Genomic DNA, 21,903 nt, shown 5'->3' with positions numbered 1-21,903 from the left:
CTAGGTTCATCTACTCCATCCCCAAAAATACTCTGACCACTAGAAGATGCAACTATGTACCACAGCTTCATTTGACTCCTGTGGTGCCACAAGTACTATTCATCTTCTGTGTAAGGCAAGACAAAAATAACAGAGATTAGGCTTTCCAGAAAGCACCAGGCAAGAAATATGACAGCAAGCAAACCTGACTGTTTATTGTCTGATGGTTCTTGTGTCTGGGTAGAACCTACTCTCACTAGCCTTAGCTCTTGAGTAGCTCCTTACAAATACATGTGGTTCAGGCCTGATAATCATTCCTAACATTAATACAAACTAACGCTTGGGGTGAAGATAAAGCATCTCTCATTTACATCAATAAAATAATATGTTCTTACTCACTTTGCTAACTTGTTGCTTCAGTGAACAATGTTTAAGAAGCTGACAAAGATAAAGCATGATCAACACTACCCAACAGCCACAAACCTCATGGGGACAAAGCCACAATGAGCAGAAAATAAAACAAACATGAAAAAGTTTGCTCTGCACCCGAACAATTGTAACTAAAACCTGCTATGTTCGTTGTAGCAAAATGCAGTAATGATGATTTCATGCTTTTTATTTAGTCTGTTCATAAATATCTGTAAATGATCGATGAACATCAAATAATTGTATATAATGCAGAAGTGTAATAATTCCATAATTTAATGAATTAAAAATCTTTACTAAATATCCATTTTGCTTTAGACCAAATTTAACACAGGAACATATTTATAATGTTCACAGTGTCTTAACTGACTTATTATTTTAAAATAGTTATTAATACATTAAAAGAAAGTGTGGATGGCAACAATTGAAGACAGATATGCAAATAATTCCAGTCTCGGTAAAATTAAATCTTTGTAGAGAATAATACAATAAAATATTTAACTGATATGTGGAGATTACTAAAATAATGTCCTGATACATTTCTTTTTGGCAAAAAAGCAGCATTTTTATTCTTGTCTGGTTTTCTTCTCTAAAGTGTGGTCATTGGCCACTCTCAAATAAATTAGAAATGCTTTTTGATGCCCTGCAGGAGTCACATATGGGCATAGAACCTCACTCATTGTTCATGGAGATGTCCCATTAGCAATTACAGCTCCTTTAATTTGGCAACAAAGATGCTGATTTGTTTTTCAATCAACATTACATTCACCAGAAGAACAGACTTTTAAGAGAGGAAGGGACAACAACTCTAAGTAAATTTAGAACAAGCTGAATTTATAACTCAGGCTGAAAAAAACTGAAGGAAAATACTTTTCAAAATGAAAGTCACTAACTTTTATTTTCAAAGCTGAACAATGATTAAACTACAATTTAGTCTTGAAATTACATGGACAAGATTTCTTGCAGACAATCTAACACTTTTCAGCTTGGTCCAAAATTAATTTTGTGATTTCTGTTTCACTCAGCATTTCCCACTCCTTCTCAGGTTCCACTCAACTTGAAGTTATTCTTTCTAAACTTTAATTCTGTCAGGCAGGAAAGAAAATATACATTTGTTACTTATGTTGAAGAACCTAGTGTTATGATATCATGGAATAAAGTAAAAAGTCCTGGGAAGGAAATGAGAAAAGACGGTGAATAGTAACTTGAGGAGAAGACATGGCACCAAGGAATATTCTGTAAAGGGCAGCCATTAAAAAAGACTAAAACCAGGGAAATACAACAGCTTTCAGCTTTTCTTTAACAAATATGTCCCTAAAAATCCCTGAAGGATCATGGAGAAATCATTAGAGCATAATTTTTATTAGTTTACAGAAAACTGGTTTCCCTTGTGACACAGCAATTTCTGATTTTATTGCTTCTAGACTCTGGTCTCTGTGTGGCAATTGAGGCCTCTAGTCTTCATACTGTAACTCATATAAATATACCTCAAGTAATAAAACTGAAGCTAATACTCAATTTTCTAGCAAAATGTCCACTGAAGCCTCTCCACTTCCCATCATTCTAGTGTAATAATCAGCAATTATTTGTTCAAAGTAGTTCTCAAGAATCCCCATTGTGATAGATGCTGCAGAAACAGAAAGCAAAAATGTATTCCCTCCCCACCTTCAGTAATGACTGCAGGTTAAATACAGTAAAGTGAAACTCTACCATCTGACCTCAAGAGTGGTATAAAACATGACAATCGAAATATTACAAAGTGGTCCACAGTAAAACTTCTCATTATTGATACAATGAACTCATTGTTCTTAAGCAAACATTTTAAATAGCATCCATTATTCATGTGAAGCCCTAAAAAATTACCTATCTGGGATTTAGAAAAAAGAACACATTTGAATATCAAAAACATGGTACTTTTTTTTTCATCTTCCCTTACAATAATGATTTTGTACAAGTTTTTATCTCTGTGCTACAATTCTGTTGTTTGAAATGGACCTGTCAAGAAATTATTTTTAAACACATAAGGTCAAATCTTCACCTGTGCAAATCTGCATTGCTTCACATCAAAGAAATGCAATGAATGGCTTTTGCTGTGCTCTGAGGCATATGCTGATTTTAACACAACAGAACCGACTTAGTAACATCCAGCAGCAGCCTGAATTCCCTGCAATAAAAGTTTTAATGTTAAAACCATTTTGACAAAATCCAGCTTTACAGTCAGAGGGAGGTCACTAAAGTCACAAAAACACTATCTGCACAAAAATGCAAATGAATATCTCATAAACTGAGACGATATCTATGCAAAATGAATAGCGCTTAAAAGTTAAGAACAAATAACATCATTGCTCCCATTATCTTTTTATCCATAATTTTCATAGGAGACCCAATAAAGTGTTATGAGGATGCAGCTGCCATCTAAAATCCACTGTGAGACAGATGATGATATGTTTGCACTGCCCACTGTGGCCAGTTTTTGAAGAGGGTCAATCCAAAGATTACATAAATTAAATCTAAACTGTAATGGCCTACAGCTGCTTGCACTTAGCATGTCTGGCTTTGTGTATGACTAATGAAAACTCAGTGTGGCTCTATACACTTCAAACTTTTGAAGTCCCTGCTTTTATTTATGCCTCCAGATGTGAAGTTTCATGATAATTGTTAAAATAATGACAACTACTGCTATATAATTGGGAATTCATAATCAAAGAGCCAAGCTGAATACTTCCCTATAAGAAAATGGTGCATTAATGCAGAGATATTATTCCATGGTTCATGTCAAAAGGGAAGCATTGTTTGGTCTCGTGTGATATGAATGCTGTGTGCAGTTAGACTCTTCTCTGATTTGTAGCATAAGGAAAACATGCAAACCAAATTGGTCATAACTAAATGTATGCCCTTCACATCCATTTTGTTGTTTTCTTCGAGAAGTGTAGCCAAATGGTTCCAGAGAGGATAACTACAATAATAACTACACTAATACAATGTAGATGCACACAATTTTCACTGCATCAACATATCTAAAACCAGACAAATAAGCAATAAGACGACCCTGAAAAATCCCTCAGGGTACACAAATTCATGTAAAAATGTGGAAAATAACTATGCCTTTTTATTACTATTTTTCTCTTACTGAAACAGGACAACTACCACACTGTGATGACTGTATTCCAAAAGTTTGTGTTCAAACTGTCTCCATGATGTGGAATATCTCTAAAAGCACCACAGACACTAGTGTAACAGAGGCAGTTCATTGTAAGGCTTTTTTTAAAATAGCATAGCATGAAACTCAAACTGTCAGTGCATAAATTACTCCTGCCTTGAGGCTGCAATAACTTATGCATCCTTGTATTCACCCTCATATACCTCCCCTTTCAAAGAGAAGCTCAGCTCTCCCCTCCCACCCCCACTCCTCCACCTCTTTGTGGCAACCGTTACAATGCCATTAAAAATCCGAGGCTTGCCCGTTACATGTGAGGTGAGAGAGGCAGAGAACTGCATAACAAATGGCAGAAAAAAACTAACAGGAGGGTTTGGGGTTTTATTTTCAAGACATATCTGCAAAAATGTTATTGCAACAATCATCTGTTCATAAAACTCATTATTATTTGTCTACAGTCAGGCATAATTTGACTTCATTCCTTTAATAAAAACTTGATCTAATTTGAGGTTATCATTGTCAGTTCATGGACAAAAACAACTGATCGATAATGCTAGTACTACTAAGCAATAGGCAATTCTATCTCCAGAGCAATTACTGACACTGGTGTAGTCAGCTGAAGGTTTGATCTTGCTGAGCCAAACAATGTCAGAAGACTGGCTTCTTTATTTTTCATTTCCCTATTTTTGTTTCTTTTTTTGTTTCCTCTTAAGGAATAAAGCCTTATCTGCCTTATAAAAGATGTGCTAAACTACACAAACTGAAGACTAATATTTGCTCCTAAAATCATAATTTTCTCCTTTTTAAGCAGGGAAAAAGAAGCCCAGTAAGAAACGATTGCAGCAAATAGCACTCTTTGATCTAGAAACACACTTACTGTATCTTTAGTCTTAGGAGCAGATCATGACAGAATCCAGTCTATGGTGGTGTTATGTGTATATAATGCTGGCAAAATAATTAAATTGCACCGAAAGGACCTTATACAGCAGTTCTGACTTACACTCATCAAATTAAATTCTTCATGAATTAATGCACGTAAACTGAGGTCAATGTAGTATATGAGTTTGGCATTTCATAAAGATGAGTGACAATTATGGATTCTTTCAGATATTTTAGATGGCTCAGCAGGACATAAAGTAACTGAAAATTACATTCAATAGAGGAAATACATTGTTTATATCACAACTTCATCCAACATCTTAGTTTATTTGATGTATTCATCCATTAGAACCACATACTTCAGCATTAACTACACCTCTCACACTGAATTGAGTTTTAACAAATGCTCTCCCATGTTAATTCTGAGACTAAATCATTATTTTTATATCACCAAGGGCTCAAAGTATAAATTTACAAGAATATATATAGGCTTTGCTACATAAAATGACAATATTATGCCCTTAGAGTGACCAGCATGGAACACCTTGCTAAAAAAGACAGCTGAACACGCCTGCATTATTTGTCATACTTATCTAATGGCTTCAGAGTGTCTAAGATATTCTAAGGTACTCTAAGAAAATCTTTAATGACCATTGTCATGCATTTTCTTCTCTGGAAAAGTCTTCTTAACAATTACTCTGAGATCTATACAGCTTAAGAACAGCTCAGAGCCACTGTCTTTGAGACTGCTTTGTACACACCATACCACAAGAACAGGAGAGGAGCAAAAGGGTTTTCCACTGACCAGTGGCCATTCCATTAGCTAAACTCGAATAGCCAGCAGTGACTTTTACTTTACAAAGGGGAAAGAAGCCTCAGTTAAATGCTCACAACACAGAGGTGCTGATTAAAAAAAAAAAGTCACGACTTTACAAAGCAATTTGGATCTGTCTTTGGTCTTGGGCTGTAGGGTTCAATGCAGTGTACAGAGTGGTCCTGCTCCTTTATAAACCCATCCTCAAGTACAGTTGGGCAGATTATCAAAATCTGAGTTATCAGAAAATAATTATTGCTCTCCTGAACACAAAGAAAGAGAAATAACTCATAAGTTCACAAACAGCAGAAGAAATGCTATGAAGATATTAGCACTTTATGCAAGTAACAGTAGTCCTCTCATACCTAGTATGTGCACAGCCCTGACAATTCACTGCATGTTGTTATTATCCTCAGCACTGACAAAAATATCCCCTAAGCAAACAACACCTCAGAAGCTCCTAAGAAACCTTAACAACCACTGCTTGGTATCTGTTAACCTTTCCAGACCGGAGCTGTTTATCATGTCAGCATGGCACTGCGATGCTCATAGTTTACCAAACACTCACAGCTCCAGCACAGATCACAGAGAACAGAACTAAGTTTTATTTCCAGTAGTCACAGTTCTGGCTTATGAAATTCTTCAGTTTCAGATATGATGCACTAGACCAAACTGCTCACTATGCCACTACCCTGGGAAAAGTGTTTTACTTAGGCTCCATCTCACTCACAGGAGCACAGATGTACTTTACATGCAAATCCAGACTCAGTGGCACACCTTCATTGTGGAGAAGTGCCTGAGGAATCTGGCCTTAAGTACTGGAGGAAAAACACTTCAGCATTAAAGGGGATACTCTGCCATTGTGAGAGATGACAACTCTGTTCAGTTTAACAAACTGAAGAGGGGCCCTGACTAAATGCTGCTAAGCTGTGCAAATCATTGGCTGCTGATTTGTTTCCTTGGGCTGCTGACAACCAAGGTAAGTCAGAAATACTTATAAGTGCAAAGCAACAGTCTGTGAACACGATGAGCTCAGGATAAGGAGGAATAAAACCTCAGGTCACCTTTTCCTCATGATGATTCTTTGCATCATGAATCAAAGCAAAAGAGGTGGCCAGGAAAAGCTATGCATCTAGAGCTGAAGAAATGAATAATTACTTGTTACTGAGTATAAAATTCGTGCCAGGAACTTCTCACTTTTTTTCTTTACAGATTAATACTTAATCACTTTATGGAGCTATTTTTCATTCCACTGTATTACCGTATCTTATATACCTCCTGAAATGCCGGCTCACAGTGCTGTCCTACTCTGAACTGCAAGAAGGAGAACTCAGAAAAAAAAAAGGTGTGATAGTAAGTGTCTCATGAGAAACCAGAGAAAAATCTATCCCCACAAGAAAATAATCCTGTAAAAACTCCTTAACCTAAATACAATATGAGGTCATTTTACCTGCTAGCTGAGTGGGTTTGTCATAAATGCATTCAATTTATTTTTCTTCTACAAAGCATTCGAGTCATCTTTATGCTTCCTAAGAGAGCTGATATTTTCTGGGAAGAAAAAGGCATGTGGTCAAGCTAGTTTGGTAAATTCTCTGAAGCCTGAAAGAAGAAACTACATCTAAAAGGGCCAAGTGTCATAGATGAAGGAAAGTACTGAAGCTATACCCAGTGCATTCATTCATTTAAACTCCATGGCAAACATCTTTAAATAACTACCTTAAATTCAAGGCTTCTTAGTAAACTATTATGAGTTTCTTCAAAGGCTCAAGTTTTTTTTTCCAGGTGAAAAGGGAAATTCATGGTGAAATTTAAGGGAAATCTTGTGTAGGAGTATGAAAAAGTGCTTTTCATAAGTAATCATGGACATTGACTTCCAGTAGGACATTCTGCACATCTCTTAAGTCAAAGCTCACTGTGCTTTCAACTCAATGAAGGTATTTCCATACACATAAGCAGATGAAGACGAGGCTGTTCACCTGCTGAAGCAGTACATCAAATCTTCCATCTGAAAAATGGGACTGAAACCCCTTGCATACAGATATTCATTCACTGTTGTTTGAGACCATCAAATGAAAATCACTTCAAAAGCACAAAACCTTTAACAAAGCTAAATTCTTACACACTATTCACCCAGCATGATATACTCCTGTATCAAAAGAAACTCAAACTGCATATGAAGTCTCTCTTCTAGTAGTGAGAAAAGAACATGTCATCGCTCAGCTGAGAACCAGTTTTGGAGTACCTGAGGCCACTCTTTGAAAGGAGAAGCTTTGATTTACTAACTTGTTGAGATACTCCATTTTACTCATATATTCCTCAAGCATTGGAGAAACCTCCTTGGTGTTTGGCATTTTTTACCACTTGCAACTATTATAGTCATTCCATTAAGCCAGAACAGCCTGTGCTCATTCCAGAGAAGTTTTTTTACCTGGTGAATGGTTCATTTGCCTGGGCTGAAAACTATCTTCTCACTATCACATCAAGTTCACAGAAGTGTGAGGTCTCTTATAGTGTATGTTGGGAATCTGTTTCCTCATCGTGAATACAAAACAGCCATTGTTCCACAAAGACTATGGGCCACCAATAATAGCTGTCACTCAGGTTAAGAAAGTTTCTTGGTGAAGAAATATGCACAGGAGGAGTAAACATACAGTCAAGGTCCAGTGAAGGGCAATAACATTTGCAAAACTTGTAAGAATACTAACATGCTAAAAACTGCCACCTTAACTGCATTAGGATACAGTATGTCAAAATGTTGTCCCTCTGGAAAACTCATGATGGCCAGAACATGCTACTCCACTGAAATAAGTAGCAAAGTTCACATACTAATGCAATGTTACACATCTCTTTATGATACATGGAAATTGCTTCATCTTGATTCTGCACTAACCAGTGCTGCTTTCTTCAGGCCCACTCAGAGTGCCAGTCCCCTTATGCAGACTTTAACTCAGGAAGACAGTCTAGTTCCATGAACAGAATCAGCCCAAATCCACAGGTGAAGCTAGCATGCCTTGCTCAGAGCACCCATATGCCAAAGACACCAAAGACTTCCAATTTTTAAAGCTGTGCTGCATATACAGATGAAATATAATAAACTCAAGTGAAGTAACTTTCAGTAACTCCTAGATGTGTTGGGTGAGATGGGCCAAATAAATAGGTTTGATAAAAATTTATGCTCAGTCTTTTACATACAGGTATTCTTTTCTACAGCTTTCCTTTCTAGTCTGAAAATTCCCATTTCCTTCCTGGGATGAACAAATTCTACCTTGTCTCCTCTGGTTCCAAGCAAAGCCTTTTCATCTCCTCTAAGGCTTGGCTTTGTGTCAAGTCCTTGCCCTTGCCTCAGAGCAAAAAAGGGCCAACAATGCCTCTCATGCCTTTTCAGCCCTTCCCCCCCTCCACCTGCACTTGGAAACTATCTTGAACTTTAGCTTTCTTTCAAGAAATGTGGAAACATGATATTCTGACCATTTAAGCCTCCCTGATGCACACATAAAACCAACTGACAATAAAAGCTTCTGCTACTTAAATTACTCGTGCGTACAATGAAAAAATTAAATGTTGCGGCTCTACCAAAAGTTGATAAAACATGCATATTTATGAAAAGCTAAATATTTAAATGCATGCATTTACACAACTTAGTTTAAAAAAACAATCATTCACAGACTTATCTCTGAGGCATTGGTGAGTAGCAATGCTGCTCGTTCTTCTGTTTACTATGTAAGACAATCAGGGCCTCAGCACATGAGCCTGAGAGTTCCAGTTGCTTTCATTAGGACCATGAGGGTGCACACATCCTGTTTTGGCTTCCAGAAATTATTTATCTGGGACCTGCCCATTCATAGTCTGTATCCTGACTTGGGTTAACAACCTGATTTCACATAAAGTCAAGTCAGATTCTGACACTTCTTCAGTCACAACTGGATTCACACTCAGTGTGAGTAAGGCTCCCATAATATTCATGAACGGGCTGACACACTTCCTTATTCTCAGAGGCTCCATGAAACAAGATAAATGTGTCGCACATGTGCAGTTATTCCTCTTGTTGGAAAACACTGCTCACAGTAGTGTGTGTTCCAACAGCTTCAAGGGATGCTCAGGCATTTGGCCTGGGCATCTCAACACAAAACCAAACCCACTGCGTGTACACAATGCTTGAAAAGAGACACAAAGCTGCAGTACAGAATACCCCCATGAGCTCTATGCTGTTGGTCTTCAGCTGCATCTTAGTCTTGCCAGTATGATACATATCAAGCTGGATGACTTTCAAAGTTCATTCACTCCTCTTGTTCATAAGCTAGAAAAACAGTTTAAGTGATTACCAGGGGTAAGCTAAACAAATAGCAGCTAATGGGAAAGATCAGGAGAAAAATGCTTAAGGCTCTCAGTTCACCTAAAAACCAGCCAACATCCACTCTCCCACACAGGGTCTCCATGTTTGTTTGGGCAAGGATCAGTGAAAGGGCTTTCTTCTGTATCTGTGTACCACAAAGACCAAGATAAAAGGAGTCTGTATGAGACTTTAGAGATTTCAGAGGAAATAAATGGACAGTGATTAACCAAAGCTAGATTTAACTGTTCAGGCTTAGATTACTCCTGAACACATTTAGGCAGTAAAATCAAACAGTAAAGCAATCCTGGAATATTACAGTTAAGGTCCTGGCATGTTTCCTGAAGAGAGTCTTGGTTCATATATTATACTGCTGAAAGCAATGAAACAATGTGCCCTAAATAAGAATGTCAAGGTTTGCCTCTTTGTCAGGGAAATTACTTATATTTCATACAAATATTGCTAAGCAGTATCTATGACTTTCAATTCCATATAAATACAAATTCTAGGGATTATAAGATGGTAAAATCACTCATTCCCAAAAGACTGATAGTGAAAGAAACAGATTATTTCCTTATTGCATATAACGACATAAAGTATGATTGTTCTTTGAATCTAAATAATGGATTTTCAGTCACGAGGGTCTCTACGTTTTGCGTGTTCTCTATTGTACCAGAGCATGAAAACCTGAACCTACATCACATCCTTTCAAGCATAGCCATGCATTTTGTGGCCACACTGCAATTTATCTTTTGACCTAGAAGCAAATTTCTGGATGGCAGTTACTGGGGCACATAACCCTTCAGACGTACAGACCTGTGACACCTGGTCCTCTGACATGGAGACTGAGCCTCAGCTCAGGAGATCTTGCCAAGATTTCACTCCCTGCTGTGCATTTCCCACTATATAAAGAAGTGGGAAAGGAGAATGAGACAGCTCATCTACATAGCTACCTAAATGCTAGCAATTGATACTGTCTGCATGTCATCCCCGTGATCCTGGGCTGCTGTCCAAAACACTCCTGCAAAGAGCCAAAATACTCAGAAGAATCAAGGTTTGCAGTAACTCTTCCCTGTTTTGTCATCTTTGGTGTTTTATAGGCTTCCAAACAAGTTTTGTAGGTTGCATTATTCTTCACCACAGACTGATATTTACGGAAGAAAATGTCAAGATTTTAAATCCTTTCATACTTTTGAAAGCGTAAGCAAAATACAATCTCATCAACCTTATAGGCACAACTGAGAAGAATTAAACAGGTATAAACATACTAGCAAACAAGAATTATAATTTTAAAATGGAACAAGTCCATATCTAATTTTGAGTAAACTGTAAGCCAGCCTTAAATCCTTTTTTCCTTATGCAAGGGATTCAGAGCCATTTTTCAGCTAGTGGAATAACTCCCCTGCTCTGAAGAATAAACATGTTAATGAACAGCTCAGCTATCGATTCTTTTGACATTTGACTGCTCAGTAGGTGCTGAATTCAGGGTTTACTAATGCTGGTGTAGCTGCTACCACTGGTGAAATTTTTCCCCTTTATTGAATAATGATCTTTATAAATGAAAATAAAACTTTCTGACATGCAGAAAGACAATATAGAGTTTAACAGGTGAGCTATGTGGAAGGAGGAGTTCTTTTGCCCCTCTCTGCTGATGGAAGGTGCTTATAAAAAGAAGTCAGTCATTCTGTGTTGGGTTACAGTATTAATTTTTGTTTTTAGGAGAGACTCAGTCCACCAGAACCCAACATTCTAAAATCCCTAGGAATCCACCAGGTACTAAAGCACAGTTTTTTTAGATTCCATAAAAATTAATCTTACCCCAGATGTTTTGCAAAAAAAAGACATTATGTTCTACATATGAGTAATTTTCAGTGCAACTCTTATTTCATGAGAAAAAAAAATCCATCAATTTAATTTTGTGGAAGCTATAATGAGCCTGGTTCTACATACTGCTTCTTTTATCAGCTCCAATCTCTCATTCTCCAGGGAAAGCAGTACAGAAGTGTCTTGTCCTTTGATAGCAATAGATAACTAACCTCATTTTGTAAGAGTAGAACTAAACAGGGTTATTCTTTGTCTTCAACAGAAGCAGTGAATCAGACCTCATTGCCTTGTACTGAACTCATTTTAAGGCAATTCAATGCCTTACACATGATCATTAAGACTTCTAGTTGTACGTTTGTTTCTGCTCCTGCTCTTTACCTGGCATTTCTTCATGCAACCAGGTACCAGGAGGCTTCATATTTAGAAGAAACAGGCCTTGTCATATTTTCTGAAGCTTTATTTTCAGGCCTTCTGCATCCCTTATATTCATGTCAAATATTTGTCTTTCTGTAGCAGCAAGGATTAAAGATGTAACTGATTATAAAGCAGACATTTTCAACTCTCCTTAGCCACATAACCTGGGGCTTTAGATGAACACTTCCCTGCCTCAGCCTTTACCTAGCCAGTGTCAACCAATTAAAAAAAATAGCCAACAATAACCTTATTTATCAAAGCTTTTTTTCTTTCATTTTAGGTTTTGCTAGATACTTACTGACAGACTAAATCAAAACCAAATGACAGAACTTCAGATGTAGTGAGGTATTTGACTACAATGCCATAAATACTGTGATCTCTCTGTACCTCTGTTTAGACTGAGCTGCCAGTGAGGAGGTAGACATTACACAAATTAACTCAGTCACTTTCCTCTCCTGTGATGACTCCTATGATCTGAAGGAGGAAGATGAAGACTTGGTGCAAACCACAGAAATCACTTTGTGGGATTTTGTTTAAATGATCTGCATGACAAAAATCAATGTCTTTGTGCACAGTAGGTATGGCAAATCAAAGTAATTTAGGACAAAATGCCTATGTTGTATTGACAGATGGAAAGTGAACAATCTGTACAAAACTGTGTTTCTCTGGCAAAAATAAACTGAAATATTACATAAGAAACATTATGAAAATTTAAACAAACAAAAGCTTCAGTATTATAATCCCCCACACCATTTTTCTAATTAAATGAGAAGTACTTGACACTTTCATGCAACAATAAGATGACCATGGAAACCACAATCTTACCTCTCCACACATTCACACCTGTGTTACTCTGGCCCACTGACTTCAGTGGAACAATGTCTTATTTAAAGTAAAGTAAAGCAAAAGGAGAAACAGACTTGAAGACTGATAATATTTTGATGAAACATAATCCTCAACATGAGATGCAAAAGGTGACTTTCCTGACAAGTCCTACACAAATTCTTAATAGTTTTCTGTATGTAACCTCATCTCATTTCATCCTGACATAATCTTAATTAGTCTTAGTTCGACTGCAGAGAAGCCTACTGAGGCAGTTAGCACCATATAATTAATCAGATATTTTGCATGCATCACAGCAACCAACAGTGTCAACTTACTGATGTGAGTTAATACAAACAGAAATCAACCCTGCCTTTCCCTTTCACATGAACTAGAAGCATGTGGCATAGAATGAACATATGACTATTTCTTCTACACACTGCTTAACATCCTTTCTTCCCTTAGCAGCCATTCCTAAGCATCATTACTCTCTGCAAAGTATAATTCTTTTTTTTCTGCTGATACTAAGAGAGAACATGCAATTTGGTATTTCTTTTAAATTTCTGTTTCTTCATAGAAGAGTAAGTCCAGCAACTGAAATAAGCAATGCTAAGACAAAATTCTTGCTGATGAAATTCATGAACTCTTTTTTTTTTTTCTGTGTGCTTTAGCATTTTCTAAGAAACAATTTTGCACCTGCACATTTGAGAGCACAATCTGCAACATTCAGTCATCTCATAGCAACAGAAAATAAAATATTCTTTTATACTTAAGAATATAAACACATACGATGTACACACTAATTCACTGGATTAAAAGCTTCACCACCTATCTATATAATTGTATAGCTTAAATTTATCCTATTGTTTGAGATTTATCTTTTGTCTTCTTTGCAGGAGCCAGATATCACAGTATTGTGCTTAACGTCACCGACAGGGAAACCATGTGATTATATGATTTGATGGCAAAGAACAAAAAGACCACTGCTTCAAGAGAACAATTTTATAGAGCTCCATTCTCCTAAACTTAAACTGGAGTAGTTGAATAAAACCACTGGAAGGTTTATTCAGTTTTGGATGGCAACTGTAATATGCTGTGGTGTTTATTAATAGTAAATGCAATGTTTAATATATGTCAGTGTTTCACTTCAGCAGAACACTGTAAAACTACTTGCAAGAACAATTTAGTCCATAACTAATATTCCAAGTATGAAAGAGTAGTCTAGTATTTAGTGATTTCTCAGATTCTCAGTGAGATAATAATCTTCTTAGAAAGGCAGTATTTAAATGATAGTTTATTTCAGGAACTGACAGTAAACTGCTTAACACCTTCTCTCTACGGTGTTTGTGCCTGAAATCAGTTAAGTATCTAAGACAGGATTTATTAAAAGTTGTGACAGCTTTAGTGTTTTCATTTCCAATGGTATCTCAGCACAGGAACACATATAGTCTATTCACCACCTGACACAATGTGTCATCCACTAAATTTTTGTCCAAAGTCTTGGGCTGGTGTTTTCTTTTTGAATTTCAAGGCCTGTCACAAGAAGTTAGGGATCTTACTGGAATTGCCCAGTGTTTCAGGTGCTGTCATCCATGATTACCACTCCCCAAACAAAGAAATCTAATGTCCATTTCTTAGTATCTAATTGCTCTGCCTCTCCCTCCTATACAAATCTTCTTAATTTATTATAATACTGGAAGAATTATAACTCTGATAGGATTGCTACGAAGGTTTTATTAATCAAACTAAAGCAGCAGCAACTGAAGATAATCAACTGTTCATTTTAGTTCCTGTTTCAGCAGGTGGAAAATATGTTACCAAACAGCAGCAAGAAGGATATATATATAGGAAGGACATATAAGATGTGGTAAGTTTATCCAAGACAACTCAGAGCCAATCATTAAGCTACCTATATGTACTGATGCCTTTTCCATCCTAAAGACACAGCTGTCCTTTATCTTCTAGCCCTGATTTACATTTTATAATCCTACAGTCACCTTCACTCTCATCTGATTCAGATTTGGCACTCTGACACTTTGCTGGAACGTCTGACATAACACAGGGCCAGCACAACACGCACACAAGCCACAGTACGTTCACAATGTGATTTCAACTAGTAATTGTAAGATTATGAGGAGCATGTGAATGGGAAAACAAGACAAGAGGCAGATGGCAATAGAAGAAAAGTCAGATTCCCGGAGCTAATTCTACCAGCAAGAGCTGTGTTTTAACCTGTAATTAAAATCTTAGTATGAACAAGACAAAGCGAGGCCTAGAGACAGCCTAAACTGTTCCAAAGGAATTAGTCATCATAACAAGCTCATGATTAGACCTAAAGGTTGCACATACTGAGAATTGTCAAAAAATGCAAGTTTGAGGCTGCAAGTCTCCCCCATCATGACTCCTGCTACTATCTCAGTTAATCTGATAGTCATGTCACCTAGACAAGTTCTAGTGAAACTCCCACTGTTTTGGACGATTTTTCCAGTCTGAACTGCCAAATTTCATATTAGGCATGATTTTGGATGACTGATGAAACTCTTTCCAAAGCAAACTTCATAAGCCTTAATCATAACACGTTTCATCAGTCCTGGAACAAATGACATCTTACTTTATCAAATGCTGTGAGTTTACTGCATTTGGCCACATCAAGGCTTTCTTACTCAGACAAACAGCTTATTCACAAGAGCTTTCCTTTAAAAGTAGACTCAACCAGAAATATGGATGTATTGGTTTAACAAGATTTTAAATCTAATGGCATTCTTACTACTTTCATACTTTCCTACTTGTCCTCCTATTAGTGTTTTTCAACACTAGAAATATTTAACACCTCCAGATCACTCAGAAAATTCTGAACTCATAGCATTTACCTAAAATCAGACTGAAAATTACTTTCTTGCAACATATGATATGTTCTTAGTTGGGTGATGCTACTAATCTTCAGTGTGAAAAGCATACCCACTGAAGACTTGATCCTTGACAATATACAGTAGCCTAAGGGATTGGAATTTTGTCATGGGAGCCAGGAACAGAATCTAAGCTTCTTTGGCTCTATCCAGATCCCTCTGATCCAAAAAAAGTATTGGAGTTGCAAATCATAAAGCTGGTGAGAAGGGCAGTGGCACATCTATTTGATAAAAAAATGCCATCCAGGTGAAATATGTAATAGAGCAAATTTTGGACACGCAGAGCAGGTGGTGACAGCTGCTCCACAGAAATATACAAGATACCTCACAGAAAATGGTTTCTGAGGTGTCGATCTCTTTTTTGAGAGTATTTGCCACCTTTCATGTTTCTTAGTAGTTAACAATTGGCTTGTGTGAAAACACTGGTTTTAATATGTTTCCATTTAGTAAAACATAACCCTGGTCATTCTTGTCATGTGTCTAAATGTGTCTCTGGATATCCTTGCGACATATCTAGAGCACCTTTTCCAGTTGAGTCCTAAAGCATCTTAAGCACTATATTCTTAGACCATTATTGATGCCCAGACATCTCTGGAGCATATCTTAGCCTGGATTGCCTTTGTCCAGTGACAGGAGAAATACGCATTTATGCAAAGTCATGTGGGATTTGCAATGTCACACACAGTGAAAGGTCTTGCTTACTTCAGAGTGCTAACTTTATTTTGCAAGGACTCAAAAACCCTGGCAAGTGTTGAGTCTGCGGTTCCATGGAAAGGAATGCCAAATTGAATGCTTCCACTATTAATACTATCCTCCAGACTCTTTACAAATCATCAGTAATAAGAAGATGCCTTTTTTTCATTCATCCATTCATTTCAGTTTCTTCAGAACTTGTTTTCTAGGACCATCAGAATGTCCTACCTACATCCAGAAGAAAAGTGGGATGGGCTGCACATACTGATTCGGGTAACACAGTGCAAGCTATGAAATAGAAAAATCAGTTAAAATGATGGCGCTTACCCCGTTCTGTGTCATAGAGATACACAAACTTTTCCCACTTATAATGAGTCAAGAGACTCAAGATGGCTCCTTTTAATGCTGGTCGCATCTGGATGACAAACTGCACATCTGCATCTGTTGGGAAGCTGGGTGTGACGAAGGATGTGTGAAGGGCTCCACAAAATGACGTCAGTGTGTTCATTGACATCTGGTCATAGAATCCAAAGATGGCATAAACTCCTCTGGAAAACTGTGAACAGACTAAGAAAGACAGACAAGGGTGTTAAAATCTGAAATATAACGAATGCAAACAAACTTTCAAAGTATATTTGAAGTAAGCCTTCTAACCACTTCTGTAAGTATTCTGTATGATGCAGCAGATGGAATGAATTAATGAGATAATATATACTAACTTCAGTGTAGCAGTAAGTTGTACCAAGTTTGTCACAAATAAACTGGCCTGAACACATTTTTGATTGTGATTTGTCCTGCTATATTGTTATAATCCACTCATCTCTCCATATTTTTTAAAAACAAACATGGGAATACTTTGCCTGTCTGTAAAATACCTTCCCCCTCCTTGAGCAGCATCTTGAAAGCTCTGTTAGCTGCTATGTAACAAATATCAGGTCTGCCTAAAAGTCAAAATGTTAAACATGTAGTTTTGTTTGGTATCCAACCTTGATTCAGATCTGATTCAAAGAAATCTGTATGTTTCATTCTTTTATAGTCCAGAACTCTGAAATCTGTGTGTGACCTTTTTCAGTGAGAAACTGTGGTGACTTCTTAACTGCGTGTTAAAATCTTTCAGAAGGAATTTGGAAAGTTTGTAGCTTATTATATGATGACACAAATGAGGAACATACATTGTGGCTTCATGGGACAAAAACCGATATCCCTTAATCTGGAGGTTTCTAGTCATTAACCATTCTGTTCTGAGAACTCATCTTGTACCAGAAAATAATAAAAATGCAGACAAAGGTGGTTTTTTTTTTCACAGGTAATTATCTGCAGAAACACTTCATTATTTCCCATGTTTTACAGAGATTGAATAATGACCATTTTGGACAAAAATGAAAGTATTTCAATTTATAAACATGGTCAACTTCATGGGAGTTGCAGGGAAAAGAATTTCTTTGTTGTTCATCTCTATAGGAAAAGTGCAAACTTCTTGTGACCCTGGGCTCTTTCCATGGAGGGAGACTGCATCAGTTAGCAAGGGAGCCTGATCAGTGAGGTGCTGGCTCTCTGGCTCATAACAAAGACTGTACAAGTGCAATGCACTACAGCACAGCAGCATTTCTAATCAGACCATTTCTGGACTGAGATGAACAAGTCCTACTTGTAATGAAAATAAGTTTCCCAGAAAAATGTTCATTCAGCATTAACAATTTCACTTGTCAAGAACTGAATTTAACAGCAATTTTCAACTAGCCCCATTAAATGCTTTTGCCAAAATGCTGCATATTTAACTTTGCAAAAAGCAAGGGGAAGCAATTACCAGAAAGGAAGACATGACTTCTACACAGAAATATACAGCATCGTTACTTCCAAAAGTACCATCATGAAACATTTCCCATCTTAAATGTTACCATCCAGAACCACTAAAGACTGCTAAAGTAATTTTAAAAAGGATTCTCCACAATATCAGCTCATTGACACAGCATCATGGATAACACCTCAAATCAGTAGTCAGGTGTGAAAACATGACTTTTTTCCCTGGAGATCCAGATGCAAAAATAGAAATGCTGTTAAGGAATTTTCTTAAGTGTTTAAGCCACTGTAACAGGACATGATCAGCTGTGGATATTAGTAGCAAATAACAGCAGGTGCAGACAGCAAAGAGAAACACAGGTGACATGGAAAGGGAGTAAGAAGTGGTGATTTCTGAAAGAAAAGTTTGCAGAAGTTCTCAACAACAGTAAAGACATAAAAGAAGTTATACTACAGTAAGAATTTATTCCCAGAGGAATGACTGAGGAATTAAATACACTGTTTAAAAAGGCATTTTGTTAAACTATATACCAGCAGGATATAAAGTAGAAAAGCTACCATAAAAGTTATCTGCTGAAGTTACAAATAAAAGACATTAACTTCCAGGTGGAAAAAGGGAAAAATAAAGATTACATTAGAAAGTCTGGCAGTCTCTAAATCATTTCAGTGGTGTGTAAACCCTCTAATTCCACAGGAACAATCAGTGAAGTGGGACTAGCAGAGCTAGGTGTCATCACATACACTGAGCCCATACCTCACAGATCAGGATTCTTTTACATATTTATTAATGGCCTAGTTTACTAGTTTTTAATGTAGATTCTGTACTGCAAAGGAAAACAAATATTCAGCAAAACATCCCTTCTTGCAATGCAAACAAAACATACTCTCAGAGGTTTCCTGATCCTAAAAACCCAGAGAATCCAAAGAATCTTGAGTTCACCCATTATTTCTTATCAGGCATAAGGTCTAAGACTCAGGAATACTTTTGAGCTGTGACTCAACTGAAATCTCTCAGATTTATATGGACACTGCATCTGAAAAAAGCTGGGAGCCCAGAAAGCCCATCATGTTACCCAAATGCAGGACTCTAATGGAGACTACAGATTACCTCTGACTAGGACTGTGAGTCCCTACATCCCATAGAGTTAGTAGAGAGAAGAGGTGCAGCACTAAAGGTAACTGACAGTGGCTGGCTCCAGCATGGACCAGTTCCTCTGCACCGTGCTGAGAACCAGCTGAGAACCAGCTGAGAAGTGGACAGGTTTGTGCTCTTTCTGGATCTTAGAGACATGGCACACAGGCACTGGGGCCAACAGTTTGAAAATGTTTCCCGGTCTTTGTCCTTTGGACATAATGCTGTCTTGAATAGCTATTTGAAAACACTGAATTGAAGTGTATTTTCATAGCAGATTGTGCTTGCTTATGCAAAGAGCCCACTCTCAGTTTGTGAGCAATTTGAGAAAAAACCCCAACAGTCTGTGAACAACCTGACCACATGACCTTTTCCAAATAATACCTTATAGCCAGCATGGAGCTGCTGCTTGCAGGGAGGTGAGAGCTTCTGATTTGGCCTTTCAGATCTTTGCAACTATTTTTCCTAAAAATTCTGGAGGATCACCAACAATATCTTCTGACAAATGCAACTCCCTGCCCAGTTTTATTTCCCCTGATTCAAGCTTGCATTCACTGCAGATTTGAAAGATTCAAGCCTTTTATAGACTGTCTTCTATTATATGTAAAAATCATCTGTTAAGGTCCCCTGCTCATTCTTGTCTTAGTCTGCATGCACTGTAGGGTGCCAATCTAATTTTACTGACCCATTTAAAAGGCAAATAAACCCTTGTTTTTATAAGGAAAAGCTAAAAGGGCAATTATCTTGGTCCCCAAAGTTCATTTGCATTTTTGAACTCATGGTTTTGTTACAACTTTTTAGCACCAGGTCTTTCGTATAGTTTGTGACCTAATCTCCTATGTGATCAGATGAACTTACTGAATATCCATGAACCAACAGCCATATTATTACTTGTTTTCCAAAACCAAAATGTGTCATTCCATTCATTTTAATTACATTATTATTCTAACATTGCTGAGCCACAAGAAAAATTTAAAAAAAGCTAACTAGACCTTAGCTTTAAGCTTCTTTTAGAAACTACTTTCTATTGTCAATCAGAACAATCCTCATGTTGGAGTAAGAATTTTGGTATTTTTCTTTAATTAATCATGGTTGATTTATGTTTGTTTTTCCCTATTGAAAAATGCAGATGGTCAAACACATACTTTGGCAGTTAAAGAAACTATTTGGACAAACCCTGATGCAACCTCATTCCTCAAGAGACAAGCAATTTCTTTGCTGAGCTTTGCCTTTATGAAACTGTTCTTAATTATGTGCATGCACATCTTCTCCAAGGACAGCACATAACCAAGTTGCAACATCCACAGACAAGGGAGAGAGGTCCTGAGCAGCAGTTATCCGACGGGAGATCGTGATAAACCATTATTTTGGCATTAGGTGCAAGGTGAGTATTTATTAATGGAGATTAACACTGGGCTTGTTCTCAGAGTAACTGAGCTGCCACATGCCATCGTGTTCAGGAGAGGAAGGGATGCTATGATAGAAGCCTGTGAATTCTCAAGCATGTCAAGAGAAGATAAGAAACTTTCAGGTCATGACAGACTGGTGTTTCCTGCCAAGGAAGTAAAATGCTCAGAGCCAGAGTGATCATGGTGGTAAACAGAATTTAGTTTAAAAAAACCCAAAACAAGCAAACCAACCTGACTTAATCCAAATAAATTAATTGGTTTCTGTACTGAATTGCAGCTGAGCCATCCTAAGCGTCACTGGAACCCAATGAACCCAGACTTCTGTTTTACTTGCAGTTCTATCCTCCCTCCAGTCAAATCAGGCCCACCACAGAAACTTGCTAAGATTAACCAGATCAGATATTTTTTCACTCAGACCCCAGGAAGGCTGCAGGCCAGAATCTCAAAAGATGCCCCATTTCACACAAGTTATTAGATTTTTTTTTGTGTCTTTTTAAAATTTATTTTTGCTTTCTAATGGTATTTAGTTTTTCTATCTTGTAGTGACTGTGAGCATTCCTGACACAACCAGGCTGTATAGGCTCTGACATTTATACTGTCTATTGCCTGGAAGCTAAAGTCAAAACTTCTCTGACACCTTTTTTTTTTTTTTTTTTTTTTTTTAACTTCCAGTTCTTACTATAAACAACTGAAGCGTTACTAGGAACATTATTTACAAGTAGGTTTGGATTTTGCTTGTTTAAAGATGCATAAAGCCAACAATAAGGCCTTATATGGATTTATGTGGATCTTAATACACCATTTCTGCTGGATGGTACCATTAATGACTGAATTGTAAAAGTCAGTAGGATCCTCCCAGGTGTGGCATCCAGTGCAGCTGTTAACAGTCTGGTAATTTTGGAGTCAGGGGTTGGAGGTTACAATACCTCAGACACTATTCCTTTTTCATTACTCTTTTTATGGACATGTACTTTCCCCTTTGTTCATATCAATTTCTTATAAAGTAGGTCTGACAAAATTAACCTATGTCAAGGGGCACTGTGGCCTGTTTCCGCAATCCTCCTGCAGCTCTTTGGGAGGAAAGGTGCCGTAGGAGCTCCATCACAGCTGACATTATTGCACGTTGCTCATACCAGTTCTTCAGTTTTGTGTTCTGTGTTTCTCTCAGCTATGAAATAATTTTATTCCATCCACTTCCTTCTGCCAATTGTCTTGGATTCCAGACAATTCTCACTGCCAGCTTCTGCCAACAGACTAATGGGACTGCTTTATAATGGAATAATATGCAGTGTATCTCAGAGCAGTTGCCATTTTCTAT

General features: G+C 37.3%; 1 protein-coding gene across 1 annotated transcript in view; it reads right to left on the bottom strand.

The window, feature by feature from the left end:
- Positions 1–21,903, bottom strand: part of GRIA3 (glutamate receptor, ionotropic, AMPA 3) — a 147,697-nt gene that overhangs the window by 97,711 nt on the left and 28,083 nt on the right. The window contains exon 2 of the mRNA XM_009077889.1: positions 16,572–16,811. Coding sequence (XP_009076137.1) covers positions 16,572–16,811 — 240 coding nt within the window. The remainder of the gene's footprint in view (positions 1–16,571; positions 16,812–21,903) is intronic.

Source organism: Acanthisitta chloris, unplaced genomic scaffold, assembly GCF_000695815.1.
Source record: "Acanthisitta chloris isolate BGI_N310 unplaced genomic scaffold, ASM69581v1 scaffold25050, whole genome shotgun sequence".
Classification (NCBI taxonomy): domain Eukaryota; kingdom Metazoa; phylum Chordata; class Aves; order Passeriformes; family Acanthisittidae; genus Acanthisitta; species Acanthisitta chloris.
This window is presented reverse-complemented; position numbering and strand designations above follow the sequence as displayed.